This window comes from Jaculus jaculus, chromosome 5 (assembly GCF_020740685.1).
Source record: "Jaculus jaculus isolate mJacJac1 chromosome 5, mJacJac1.mat.Y.cur, whole genome shotgun sequence".
Classification (NCBI taxonomy): Eukaryota; Metazoa; Chordata; class Mammalia; order Rodentia; family Dipodidae; genus Jaculus; species Jaculus jaculus.
Window position 1 is genome coordinate 71,459,508 of NC_059106.1, and position 14,577 is coordinate 71,474,084.

Consider the following 14,577-nt stretch of genomic DNA (forward strand, 5'->3'; position numbering starts at 1 on the left):
AAGCATGACCCTGAGCCCTCAGGTAGCTAAAGTATAGGTGGGGACACACACACATAATAAGCAACCAGGGAAGCACAGAGAGGGGTTCACAGCTAGAGATCCTACAGGGTCCACTGCAGGGTACCCACACATATCCTGCCACTGAGCCTGAGCTAGCAAGGTACCTCATGGGTGTTGGAGAGACAAAACAGTGACAAGGCCTCAAACATCACAGGGTAGCAGAGATAGAAATGCTAACAAGTAAATCAAGTAAAATGTGATACGTGCTATAAATAACAGTGTGGGAACAATGGGGAAAGAATGAGTAATTCTGGAGGAGAGGAAACAGTTTACCAGGGAGGCTGTGAATTCATTAGCTGGAGAAGGAAGCCGGGTTTCGAGGGGCACAGTGCTAAAACTGTCCCTGAGCCCTAACTCCACAGCCAGAGAGGCAGTATTCCCAGCTTGTCTTGTTTGGGAATTGAGACCCGGAACAAGTGGCTAAATCCCACATCCCTTATGTTTAAACTAGGTAAGATGGCTGCACCTTCCTCCTCATGGCGTTTGGTGGCTGTCGCCATTGACAGAGATGATCCTTGCTAAGTGTCTGTCATGGTGTTTTGCACATTAAGGGTCAATGATCATTGTTCTGTCTCAGCTCATCCTAGCCCCAACCATCAAGTCCAGGGAGGCCTCCTCTCTCCTGGTAAGGCTGCCCCCTCCTCTGACATCTCCCTTGGCCATTTCTGTTGCTATGATACCGTACCAACAGATCTATGAGAGGGATGAGCTACTCGTGGTTAGGTTCCATTTCTGCAGACGATAGGCAAGCCAGGCAGAAGCATGAGGAAAACAGGCGCACGACCATAGGCAGACAGGTACTTTTAAAGGTTGGACGGGCAGTCCTGGAGACAGGCAGACAGATGGGCAGGCAGGCAGGCAGACAGCCTTGTTGCCCCTTGAGGGTTTTCAGAGCTGCGAGTGGCTTTCTGCATGCAGCTGGTGTGGGTTAATCTGTGGTTATTGTGATTTTCGTTCCAGCTGAGTGTGGGAATTCGGTCACAGGCACTCAGGGCACTTTGCTATCTCCCAACTTTCCTGTGAACTACAATAACAATCACGAATGCATCTACTCCATCCAGACGCAGCCAGGGAAAGGGATTCAACTTAAAGCCAGGGCATTCGAACTCTCTGAAGGAGACGTCCTCAAGGTATAGTCATCAAATTCATATAATGTGTATGTTATGGCGTGGTTACTCTCTTGTCTAAGCCGGTGTCCATGATCCAAGCATCCCCCTTTCTTTCTGAGTCCCAAGATGGCTGTCCTCACTCATCTGTAAGAAAATGAGGACCAAGAGGGAGGGAAGTGTGAATGTCTAAGAATATGGTGTTAGAATTTACTTAGGGACCGTCTGCTCTCACAGATGTGTGAGTTGGCTGCATAATAATAATAATAAATTAAAAAAACGGTGATGAATTCAGTTAAAGAAGCCAGTGGGACAGATTTTTCCATTATGAGCCATGACCTTCAACCTGGATAATAAAGAGTTCATGGAATGGACTATGCATGCATGCATGTACGTATGTGTGTACGAATGTCTGTGCAGCTAGGTGTTTGTAATTCCCATGTGGGTGAGTCTATGTCTGTACGTGTTTGTGCCAGAATGCTTTGTACACGTGCATTTGTACATGCTTTGAGGATGCAATAGCATCAGTGTGCTACAAGGGGGAGTGAGTGGCAATTGGCTAAAGAGAGTGACTTCAGATCCTGGTAAGGGAAAGACATGATGGGACTTGGATGATAGACAGGGAGTTATTAAGAACCTGAGAGGCATCTGTCTTGGATTTCTCTCTCCCTGTGTGCGTGTGTGTTTAAGTGACTGTCACTAATAATGTGTAGGGTGTGCACGTGTGAATAATCAAAGAGTTGAACTTGGAGAATTTATTAAAGGGTGCCTGTAATAAAATGGATTGTAAGGAAAACATTAGCCACATTAAGTCCATTTTCATTCTAAGCCAAGGAACATTACTAGTTTATTCGAATACAATTTCATTCAGTAGACAGAGAAGTGTTGGCATGCGGAAAAATCTGAAGCAGCCAAAGACCACTATGGAAGGTGCAGATCTAGCCCTTGAACTTGCTGCCATTTTTATGTACAGATGGTGCACTTGACCCCTCCCTGGAGCATGTGTTCCCTCCTGAGGGGCCCCTTGTTTCTCCACCTCATCCCGCATGAAATAACTAAGTGTGGGGTTGAGGGGCATCATATAGGACAGAACAATTCTGACGGGACTCTGCCTCTTGCTTGTTAGCTCTACTTTTCAACTCCGCACAAAAACTGTGTCTGACACATCAGGAGAGTGCAGGAGGATTTCACATCCTTCCAAGGCCCATGTCAGCCGGTGTCACCATTGACCCTCTCCCCACCCTCCATCCACTTGTCCTCATCAACAGCAGATCCTCAGAGAATGCAATAGGACCGCAGGGCTCAGGAACTTCCTCTTCGTCCTGGTGAAGGTTTGGAAGGGACATGACCTGGACAAGGTAGTGGCCTGTTAAAGAAAGGTCATGAGCAGCACAAGGCAGCTTGGAGACCAGAACAACATGCAGGCGTTTAAGGAAGTGCAAACAGCGGCTTTGTGCTTATTGCCTGGTGGGGCCAGAAAGGATGTCAGCTAGAGGTCACACAGAACACAGCCCCAGTTCCTGTACTTCCTCGGCTGGGTGATCCCCACTCGGACTAGCACTGAGACCCGTCAGCCTCAGGGTCAGGCACAAGCGAGACTTTCTAGACAATCAAAATCAAAGGGAGGGATTTGAGTGGAAACCCAGGGCAGTGATCACAGAGAGCTCACACAGAGTACAGGACCTGGCTAGTCCTGCACACCTGGGGGAAGAGAGGAATCCCTGGGTCACATTGAACAATGTCCCAGACCTCAGACCGTGTCTTCACTGCCACCCACCCAGCTGGCCTGCCACTAGCTTCCAACGTGGAAATGGCCAACCTTCTTTTTGATTTTCTCTGTGTGTGTGTGTTTGTGTGTGTATCTGTATACACACGGGTGCACATGTGGGTGTTGGGTACACATGCATGTGTGTGCATATTGGTGTGGAGGCTGGAGGATAACCTCGGGCTTTATTCCTCAGGGACCCTACCCATCTCTTTGTGACAGTTTCTTTTATTGGCTGGGAACTCACCAAGCAAGATTGGCTAACCACTTAGCTCCAGGGATCCTCTTAGCTCTGCATCCCTAGCCCTGGGGTTACAGGCACATGCTACCATGCCTAGCATGTTCCATGGGTTCTGTAGATTGAACTCAGGTCCTCATGCTTGCAAGGCAATCACTTTACCCACTGAGCAAACAAAACACAAGCATATAGATACAATCTCCATAGATTCCAGTTAGGACGAATGAAGGCAAGAAAAGAAAGATGGCCTCGTTTACAGCTTGAGGGTCTTTCTTCTTTTTTAATGTATTGAAGGTTTACTAGGTCATAGTTCTATTCCTAGAACATAGCACTGGCAGAGTTTCCTGGCTACATCATGACATGACAGAGGGCATCGTGTGGTGATTCCAAGCCCATGAATTTCTGCCCAGTGGAATACCCAAGGAAGAATCCAGGCCACAAAATGGCCAAATGAAACAACCATGCACACAAGTGAAGTAAGATCCCACTTGTGGATGAAGTGTGTGCCATAAACACTTAAGGGAACCCTCATGTTGGACCACCCCTCTCACAGCAGCACAGGGTAAGGCCATTGGTGAGGAAATGACCACTGGGCTTCTAGTTCCTCAGGATGTATCCTATGTTTGAGAGACGACCCAGAGACCCCGTTCTCTCCTGATGTGACGTCTTGGTCCTCATTTGGCTTTTATTGACACTCCAGGAAGAACACAGTAAAATCATGCCTGGATCCCCTAGACACCAGGGGATGGCTACGTGCTCCATTTCCATTCTTCCTCTGAAACAGTGTACCAACAAGGAAATTAACCAGGTCCATGTAAATATTCAGTAGATGAACCTAAGGGGACCTGTCTGGGCAATGAGAGCTAATTGCTCGTCTGTATGTCACAAAGAACACAAACACACCTTGAAAGCACCTAGTTGGTATTCTTCATGGGATTTGCGAGAATATTATATTTATGGCACAAAATAGGCAATAATGAAAACATAGCAATCTCAGATGTGGAAAGATTGGATGGAGATGAAAAACATGATCACCCAATTAAAAAATGGAATGGAAGCAGCAAGTGGAAGGCGGTAAAACACAGAAAAATGAAATCAGTTCATTATAAGAGGCATCTGAGAACCTCTCCACATTCATAAGGAAATGAAAATGAGCATTCTTTTATATTAATAGAATGTACAATCAATCCATAATAAAACTTTATGTGCCAAGCAACATAGCATGAATAAATTAAATAAAGACTGCTAGGAATGTACAAAAGTTTAATAAAGTTACAGTCATCCTGGAACATTCTAATATGCCTCTGTTAGTCTCTGACATGTCATCCAGGCTCAACATAGATCAGGACTTGGTGATGACTAAGATCACAGAATAAACCCAAATAGTGGAAAGAAACATCGTCTGTCAGTTTGTTGGTTGTGAAACAGTCTCCATATATAGCCCTTGAGTGATCTGTCCACTTGCTTTAGACTCCCACATGCTGGGATTACAGGCATGCACCACACTGGGGCCACAGACATGGTTTTCAGAATAAAGGCAGAAGCTTGGCATGGTGGCTTAAGGCCAGCTTAAGCTACAATGTGAGATGCTGTCTTGGTAGGTAGGTAGGTAAATATAGGTAGATGATTTGATAGTAAGATAGGTAGACGGACATGCATATATACATTGATCGATTATAGACAGATGAATAGGCTGGATAGATGATAGATACATGGATATATAGTTAGACAAGTTATAAATAAATGAAGAAAGTACTATAAAAAGAAAAAAACTAAAAAGCAGTATCATGATTTACATCAATTCTTTTAAGTAATGAATAAAATAAGCATGGCAGGGATTGTTAAAGTGGCTTCTGGTTTTTAGTCTATACATTTCCATTTCATTTGAGCTTTCATTGAAATTCCCCTGTGTCTTCTTTCAAAAGCTCCAGACCTAGACTATTCTACAGGTAAACAGAACTTTAAGAAACAGTTAATCCCTATGATAATCGAGCTATTCTCAAGAGAAGAAAATAAAGATCCATCCCCCAGTTCATGTTTATAAATGGGACGAGCAAAAGCCCAGATATCAAAGAGTGGGCAGGTGGTTTCCCCAGGCTGGGATAGCAGGAAAATGGGGAAGGTATGTGGACTGGATATAGTAAATAATAAAGCACTGCACATTTCAAAATCACCCCACAAAAATGATAAGTATTTGAGATGATGAATATGTTAGTAAGATAATTACTTTGATTAAAATTTTCACCTTGTATTTGTAAACCATGCATAAATGCAGACATGGCTAGTCAAGTTATCAAATATAAACTTTAAGTGTTTTTTAAACCAGAAACCAGAAATGACTAGGTGAATTTTATTTGCAGTCATACTATCTAAAAGCCCTTAGCATACTACCAGATTAACTCTAGCTGTGGATTAGAACAAATATAACCAATCTGCTGATTCTAAGAATGTGAGGACATATCAACCTCATAGAAAAGCTCATGATGATTTTTAATTTTTTTTTTTATTTATTTGAGAGAGAGAGAGTGAGTGAATGTACACACCAGGGTCTCTTGCCACTGCAATATACATTCTCTACCTTGTGCATCTGGCTTTACATGGGTACTGGGGAATCAAACCCAGACCATCTGGCTTTACAAACAAGTGCCTTTAACTGCTGAGCCATTTTTCCAGCCCTCGTGTTTTTTTTAAAGATAACATTCATATGAGATTGCTACAGCATATGTATAAACTCTTTAAATATCGACAATTTCATGCAACTCAATCAAACATCCTAGGAACAGGTTAGAAGAGAATGATATCTGATCCTGTTATTACATCCCAAATCAAAGTCAGTACCAACTCATGATTTTTAAAGAGTTCTCAGGCTGGAGAAATGGCTTTGTGGTTAAGGCGCTTGCCTGCAAACTAGAGGATCCAGGTTCAATTTTCCAAGACCAGGGAAGCCAGATTGACAAGGTGCTACATGCATCTGGAGTTCATTTGCAATGGCTAGAGGCCCTGGTGTACCCATTTTCTCTTTCTCACTATGCCTCTTTTTCTCTTTCAAATAAATAAATAAAAATAACATATTCTTAAAAAAGAAAATTTTTAAAAAGAAAGAGCTCTCCAAAAATGAAGCAGATACCTCTCAACATAACAGAGTGGGTCTTCCAAACACCAGTTACAAATACTATACTTAATGGCAAAATAGCCTAAAGATTTCAAGAAACTGAGGAAGAACAGCAATGATTATGCCATCCCCAGCAGTCATCAGCATTGTACTGGCAAGGCAAACCTTTGTAATTATCCCCACAAATAAAACCAAACAGAAGCTATAAAAATTAGAAAGAAATGTACAAAACAATCTCATGTATTTAGGAAATACGACCATTTCAACTAATAAGCTGTCAGAACCAATAAGAAAATTGAGCCAAGCATCTGGTGTTTCTACAACCAATTAAATTGTAATCAGGGGGGAAAAAAATTCTCATTCATAATAGAAGGAAAACCCATAAACTATCTAAAAATATGTTCCCCAAACATGTGGATAGTCTTTCCTAAGACAATTATTAGTCTTTATTTTAAAGATGATCTAGAGAAGTGGAGAGATGGCTTAGTGGTGAGGTGCTTGCCAGCAAAACCTAAGAACTCATGTTTGAATTTCCAGGTCCCACGAAAACCAGATTCACAATTATGCAAGCATGCAACGTCAAACCAGCGCACAAGGAGGCACACGTGTTTAGAGCTCGTTTGCAGTGGCTGAGGCCCTATCGTGCCCATTCTCTCTCTCTCTCTTGCAAATAAATTAAAAAGATGATATAGATAAAATAAATGCAGGGAAATGCCATGCTTATGGACAAAGAGAGGATGTGATCCTACAATTCACAAAAGAAACAGTGTGATTGCTGGTCAGTGCCCAGCTACTACTGCTTACACTCAGTGGTCATCCAGGCAATGTAAATTGAATGAAATGCCATTTCACACACATCACACTATACAAAGATAGAAAGCCAGAGAATACCAAGTGTTGGTGAGAATATAAAGCAATGAAAACTCTGCCTCCCAGTGCTTGTGGGAGATGGGATCACACCCGTCTCTGGAAAACAGCCTCACAAGGCCTAACACAGTGCAAACAGACCTTCCCTGCAACCAGCTTCTTTGCTTTAGAGAAACTCAGGGCACCTGTATGTGCAACACATGCAGCAGTATTCACAGAAGGATGCACACGTTGTCACTGGGAAGCTCTCTCTGCATGTTCATTTTAAAACCCCTCGCCTCGCCAGCCTGCCTCCTTTGAAGTAACGGACATGAATAGATCCACTCAAGTTTCTCCGGGATATGCTCCCATCACCCTCATATAGTAATAAACTGACCCAGCAAATAGTAGCCAGTGAGAGAAAAAAAATTAAAACACTATTCTCAAGAGCAGTTGAAAACAGAAGAATACCCAGGAATAAGTGGAGAGTCTTAGGAAGAGTCATAAATGACAACCTGATTGGCGGGAACCCGATGTCATGAATGTGGACTGGAAGACTGAATATTGCGTCGGTGCATGCGTTTCTCAGACCCCTACACTTAATGTTACTTGGTCAGAAGTACACACATTTTCCTTTGGGCGATTTCTGTTTTTTACATATATATATATTTTATTTTTATTCATTTATTTATTTATTTGACAGAGAGAAAGAGAGGGACAGAGAGAGAATGGGTGTGCCAGGGCTCCAGCCACTGCAAACAAATGTGTGCCCTCTTGTGCATCTGGCTTATGTGGGTCCTGGGGAATCGAACCTGGGTCCTTTGGCCTTGCAGACAAACGCCTTAACTGCTGAGCCATCCATCCAGCCCTCTGTTATATTTTTTTAAAAGATACTTTATTTATTTGAGAGAGAGGGTTGAGAGAGAGGGAGGATAGATGTGGATGTTAGGGCCTCCTGTGGCTACAGAAACACATGTGCCACTTTGTGCATCTGGCTTCATGTGGGTGCTGGGGTAGCAAGCCCAGGCCATCAGGCTTTACTAGTAAGTACCTTTAACTGCTGAACCATCACACACCAGCCCATTTCCTTTTTGTTGTTGTTAACTTGGTACAACTGGAATTTATCTACAAGAGTAAACATGAGATAATTTTCAAAGGAAGACAAATAAGGACATCCCTTACTACATATTTAAATGTATTATTAAAACTACAGTAACTATAATTTCATCTTGTTTTTGTTATTTTTTAAAAAAGATATATATGTAGAAGGAACAAAAGAGAGTGAAATGAAATGCCTAGAAATCCTAGAATGATCATTACCAAAATGAGATGAGTGCTGAAATTTGTCTTTCTTTACTTTGTGCTTTTCTGTTTTATAAGTTTTTCTTCAATGAATATTTTATGATGGTACAAATAACATTATGGTTCTTGATGAATTAGAACAAATTATGCCTTGAGATTAAATCCTGTAACAGTTATACTTTTTATTAATTAACAATATTTTCTTAAATACTCCCATATAGTCAGTGAGTGTTCAGATTTCCAAACCATCTCATAAATGTCACCATATATCTTTAGATTTACAGCTTACTTGAGTCAGGCTTCAAATAAAAGCTGCACATTATACTTGCTATCTCGACTGTTAGTTACCCTGTCAGTGTCTCCCTCATCATTTTCCTTTCCCTCTTATAATTTATTTGTTGAGGAAATCTGTCCACTCATTCAGTGGAATTTTCTACGTGCGAATGTTGCTGATCACCTGCCTGGGTTACTATTTCATATGTGCTTCTGTCCTCGGTTTTTCCTGTGAGTTGGAAATTGGATCCAAAGATTTTATCTAATCTGGCCTGATTCTTTCTGGCAAGATAATTCTGTGGGTAGTAGTCTGTCTTCTGTTAGGAAGCACCTAATGGAGCTAGGGCAATGGCTCAGTGGGTCAGAGCACTTGCTGGGAAAGTAGGAAGGCCTGAGTTGGATTCCCAACATCCACATTAAAAAAAAAAAAAAATACTGGGTGTTTCCACACATGCCTATGACTGCAGGCAGAGCTTAGTAGGGCAGAGACAGGAAGATCGCTGAGACTCCCTGCTCAGCCAGTCTAACTGGAAAAATTAAAACCAGCACAAATTCCAGGCTCAGTGAAAGATCTGTCTAAAGAAAATAAGGCAAAGAGAGATAGAGGAAGTCACTCACCCGTCCTCCATACTCATGGGCACAGGGCACACACATCTGCATGCACACCTGATATCTAGTTGCGAAGCTAGCAACTATTAATGATTAATGCCTTAATCCATTAATTCCAACATATGTTTCATGAGTTTAAAAAAGAAAACTTGGGGCTAGAGAGATGGCTTAGTGGTTAAGGTGTTTGCCTGCAAAGCCAAAGCCAAAGGATCCTGGTTTGATTCTCCAGGACCCATGTAAGCCAGATGCACAAGGGAGTACATACATCTAAAGTTCGTTTACAGTGACTGGTGGCTCTGTCGTGCCCATTTTCTCTCTCTCTCAAATAAATAAATAAGCCGGGCATGATGACACATGCCTTTAATCCCAGTACTCGGGAGGCAGAGGCAGGAGGATTGCCAAGAGTTCTAGGCCACCCTGAGACTACATAGTGAATTCCAGGTCAGCTTGAGCTACAGTGAGACCCTACGTCAGAAAATTTAAAAAAAAAAACAAATAAATAAATAAAATATACTAAAATATAATATAATTAAATATATTAGAATATTATACAAAATAAAAAATATATAAGCACTATAACAATTTGGATACAGCAATGGGCTAAACTTTTTAAACTGGTGTAATCTCAATACTGAACCCCACGATTCTCTCAATGGGGTCAGATAACAGAGTGAGGCTCTGGGAGCCCGAAGCACTCTCTGTAAAATAGAGCATTGTGAGCTGGAAGGATGGCTTCATTGGCAGAGCTTTGCTTCATAGAGGGTAGGATAGAAATATTGTTCCAATTTGCTGGCAGCTGGCACCACGTTGTGTGCCGTGCACAAATATTCATCACCCACCCATAGATCCCATCTTAGATATTTACTGAAGCACCATGGGGGGTTCACTCAATCACAACTTCTGTTGTTATGTGTACAATTATCCAGAGAGGAGCAGCCACCTCGAGACCCAGGGAACTCTCTCATCCTTCTGATAGTTGTCTTTGCCGGTGCTCCGAAGTTCAGGGGACAGATGGGAGTGAGGGAGGCCAGATGCCTGCATGATTCCCCCTTGGCGATCCCAGCAGGCCCTCGCAGGAGCCCTCGTTGTGCAGGGAAGGGGTAGAGACTGAGCTTGGGCAAAGGAAAGTCACCATGACATGATGATCATTTTAAACTCCTTCCTACTGTACCTCACTTTCCAAAAGAGTAGTCAAGACAGGCCACAGTTGGATGGGGTCAGGTGAGAAGATGGCTCTGTCGTCCACCCAAGGACAACAGTGAATGTTGAGCGATGCAGAGATGTCACATGCTTCCAGCCCATCTGTCTATAGATGCAGATGGCTTGGGAAGTCAAGCAGCCCCAGCCCGGCCTCCCCGGGCTGCTCGAGAGTAAGCTGGGAGCATATGGAGGGGTGAGGAAACAGCAGATTTCCACTGGAAAGGTTAGAATAGCAACCAGTTCCCAAAGATTAGATTCACACTAACGCTATAGGCTCGGAGCTGACAGCAGTGTGTGGAACGGAGGTAACTTGCTCAGCTGCCAGCTTTACTCTGCCATCTTCCTTGCACCTACGACTTCACTGCCCCTCTAAGAGCTGTTGTTGGTGCTGAGGCACTGGGGCTGCGGGGGATGGGGGGGAGAAGGCATTGAAACAGACCATGCTCATGACATTGGCTTGGAACTCTCTGGTGTCCAGGTCTATGACGGCAGTAACAACTCCGCCCGCTTGCTGGGAGTCTTCAGCCGCTCTGAGATGTTGGGGGTGGCTTTGAACAGCACATCCAGCAGCCTGTGGCTCGACTTCATCACGGATGCAGAAAACACAAGCAGGGGCTTTGAACTGCAATTTACTAGTAAGTCTTTCTTGTGCCTGAATGGACAATGAAGCGAGACTTTCCTATTTCATCTGTGTATCTGAGCTTCAGCTAGCCCATTAGACGCAAACAATGCGCTCTTGTAGACTGATTTAAAAATAAAAAGTCATGTCCTTTAGTGGTACAGCCACTAAGTGGTGGGTTATCCATTCTCTGGTAAATAACTTCACACCCATGATTATACAAGTAACCCTAATTTAAATCAGTAGATTAAAATAAACAAGTAAATACATAAACAAGGCATGAAAGTAGGATGGAGACCCAAAGGGAAGAAAAATATTTTAGCGAAAGGGAAGGGAAAAAAGATGAGGTAATTGGGGGGAGCGGGATCCAAAAGCATTGAATACTGAATGAAAATGACAAAAGAAATCCAGTAGGTGGCTGGATCAACTGAACTGTGGATAAATTCAATATGGCATGCCCATACAGCAGAGTGTTATTTGGAGATCAAAAGAGACAAAGTAGTGATACATAAATGAGCCTTAAAAACATTGTGCTGAGTGAAAACTTGCCACAAATGCAACAAATTGAGTCCTTTTTAAGGAACTTCTCAGAGCAGGCAAATCCACAAGGAAGCTAGCTCAGGGAGCAAGGGGAAAATGTCTGTGAAACTTCTGTCTGAGGTGATGAAAACGCTCCACAATTGATTGTGGCAATAACTGTACAACTTGGAATAGATAAGAAACACTAAACTATATACTTTAGGCAGGTGAATGCAGTAGGCCTATTTTTTTTTTAAAGCCCTTGCCTAGCTGGATGTGGTGGCACACATCTTTAATGCCAGCACTTGGGAGGCAGAGGTAGGAGGATGGCTGTGAATTACAGGTCAGCCTGGGCTAGAGCGAGACCATACCTCAACAAAGCCAAATAAATAACTGTCCTTGCCTGAGTGCCAGGCTCCCTGGCAGGGGCATCTTTGCCTGTCTCAGGCTGGCTCGGCACAAAGGGGTTAAATAAAATCCCATTTGAATTCCATTTCCATTATCTGAAAACATTGTGATTTTGGAACAATTTAGTCAACCTCTCCAAGTCAATGCTTTCTGCCATAGATTGCAGATAATTACTCCTACATGTAAGACCCCTATGAATAACAGATGAGAGGCAAGGTCTGGGGAAGCCCTTCGTAGTGGGAGCTCTGGGTACACCTGTTTCCCCCTCCAGCCTTTCCCACAGAGCCTCTTCAGCAGGGCAGACAAGGGCTCTGTAAGGCTCACGTAAAGTGCCCTTCCCATGCGAACTCACGTCATCTCACCACGTCTTCATGAGCAAACGGAAGAAGCAGGTCCTGCTCGCAAAATGCCATGAGGTCAGCAAAACACACAATCCAGCCTCCCAGCCGACACCTGACAAAAGCTGCAATCATTTGCATAAGGCAATAAGGGAAAGGAGACTCCCTTCTACACCCTCCACTGAGCACATAAATGGGGGGCCAGGGATCCTGAGCGTGAGTCCCCTGTACCCAGAGTGGTGGCCAGGGCGCCTTTGCTGAGGATGCGGGCAGAGAGGAAGGTGAGGGGAGGCTCCGCAGCCATGGTTTCTGCTCACTTGGCCCCTTCTATCTCCTCTAGGCTTCGAGCTCATCAAATGTGAGGACCCCGGAACCCCACAGTTTGGCTACAAGGTTCATGATGGAGGTCATTTTGCAGGGAGCTCCGTGTCCTTCAGCTGTGACCCTGGCTACACCCTGCGGGGCAGCGAGGAACTGCTGTGTCTGAGTGGAGAGCGTAGGACCTGGGACCGGCCACTGCCCACCTGTGTCGGTAGGCTGTCTCTTGCTCTTCAACGGACCCCCTGGAGTCATGCCAAGTGTCCATGTCCCCAGGCCGTCCACTGGGCACCACAGTTTGAGCCTCTCCTCCATTTCCTCATTTTCGCACCTCATTGCAGGCCTGTAGCAGTACAGTCGGGCAGTGGCTCGCCACCGTCGCACAGTTAGCAAGTGGGACCAGAGCCAAGTCACGCTCTCAGATCAGCTAGAAAGACAGCGGTGGCACTTTTAACCGAGTTCCATGGTTTTCCTGCAATACCGAGACGCCAACAAGTTTCTGGCTCTCTCTTGGTCTCAGTGTCCCTATAAACAGAAGAGGTAAAGAGACCCATTCTCCCTTTTCTGGGACAGTGTTGGAAGAAAGAAAGAAATCACGAACTAGCATGACCATGAACTTGCAGCTTCTTCCGAGGTTTTCTAGAGGCCTGGTGCATGCATCATAGGACGGGGGACGATGGTCCCAGGCAGAAGTGAAAAGTAGGCCAAATCTATCAGGATTCCGTGATACCACTCATCCAGTCTCCCCAAACCAGTCCTTTCCCTGCCCGCCACACCCCACAGTCCCAGTGTGTCTGTGCAGCACTGATGGCTCTTACAAGGACGGTACATCCAATGGGTGAACACACGAGCGCCTACCAAGTCCCATGTGCAGGAAACATGCAGATGTATGCCTGGTTGTGTGGAGACAGACAAATAAGAAAGAGCAGAAAGCTGGAGCATTTTCCAGAAGCCCACAGGCCAGGTAGCCCTGAAAGTGCCCCCAGGGGAACAATAATGAGAGACTCTGCTTCAAAAAAAGGTGGAAAGTAGGGCTGAAGAGATGGCTTAGCAGTTAAGGAGCTAGCCTGCGAAGCCTAAGGACCCATGTTCGACTCTCCAGATCCCACGTAAGCCAGACACACAATGGGGATGCATATACAAGGTTGTACATGCCCACTTGGTGGCGCAAGAATCTGGAATTTGATTGCAGTGGCTCAGGCCCTGGTGCACCAAGTCTCTCTCCCTCTGTCTTTGTCACTCCCTTTCTCTCTCATGCTCTCTCTAAAATTAAAAGAAAAAAGGTAGAATATGAGGACCAACACTCCGAGTTGTCCTCAGACTTCCACAGGGCACCGTGGTATATATGCACTCCACACTCACACAAGCACAAAAAAGCAGCCACCAGCACATAGCCTCTAGGGTCTTCTCTTTTTTAAAATTTTTTTGTTTATTTTTATGTATTTATTTGATAGCAACAGGCAGAGAGAGAAAGGGGCAGAGAGAGAGAGAGAGAATGGGCGCTCCAGGGCCTCCAGCCACTGCAAACGAACTCTAGACGCATGCGCCCCCTTGTGCATCTGGCTAACGTGGGTCCTGGGGAATCGAGCCTCGAACCGGGGTCCTTAGGCTTCACAGGCAAGCGCCTAACCACTAAGCCATCTCTCCAGCCCATTCTCTTCTTTTTAAATGAGAGAGAGTAAAAGGAAGAGAATTGGTGTGCCAGGGCCTCCAGCCACTGTAATCAAACTCCAGATACATGTGCCACCTTGTGTACATGTACGACCTTGCGCGTGATCACCCTGTGCTTCTGGCTTACATGGGATCTGGGGAGTCGAGCATGGGTCTTTAGGCTTCACAGGTAAGCACCTTAACCACTAAGCCA

General features: G+C 44.4%; 1 protein-coding gene across 5 annotated transcripts in view; it reads left to right on the top strand.

The window, feature by feature from the left end:
* Csmd2 (CUB and Sushi multiple domains 2) overlaps positions 1-14,577 on the top strand; it is a 671,876-nt gene that overhangs the window by 461,109 nt on the left and 196,190 nt on the right. For all 5 annotated transcript variants that reach the window (XM_045150007.1, XM_045150008.1, XM_045150010.1 and 2 more), the window contains 3 exons: positions 1,021-1,190; positions 10,990-11,146; positions 12,736-12,927. In XM_045150007.1, the coding sequence (XP_045005942.1) occupies positions 1,021-1,190; positions 10,990-11,146; positions 12,736-12,927 (519 nt within the window). The remainder of the gene's footprint in view (positions 1-1,020; positions 1,191-10,989; positions 11,147-12,735; positions 12,928-14,577) is intronic.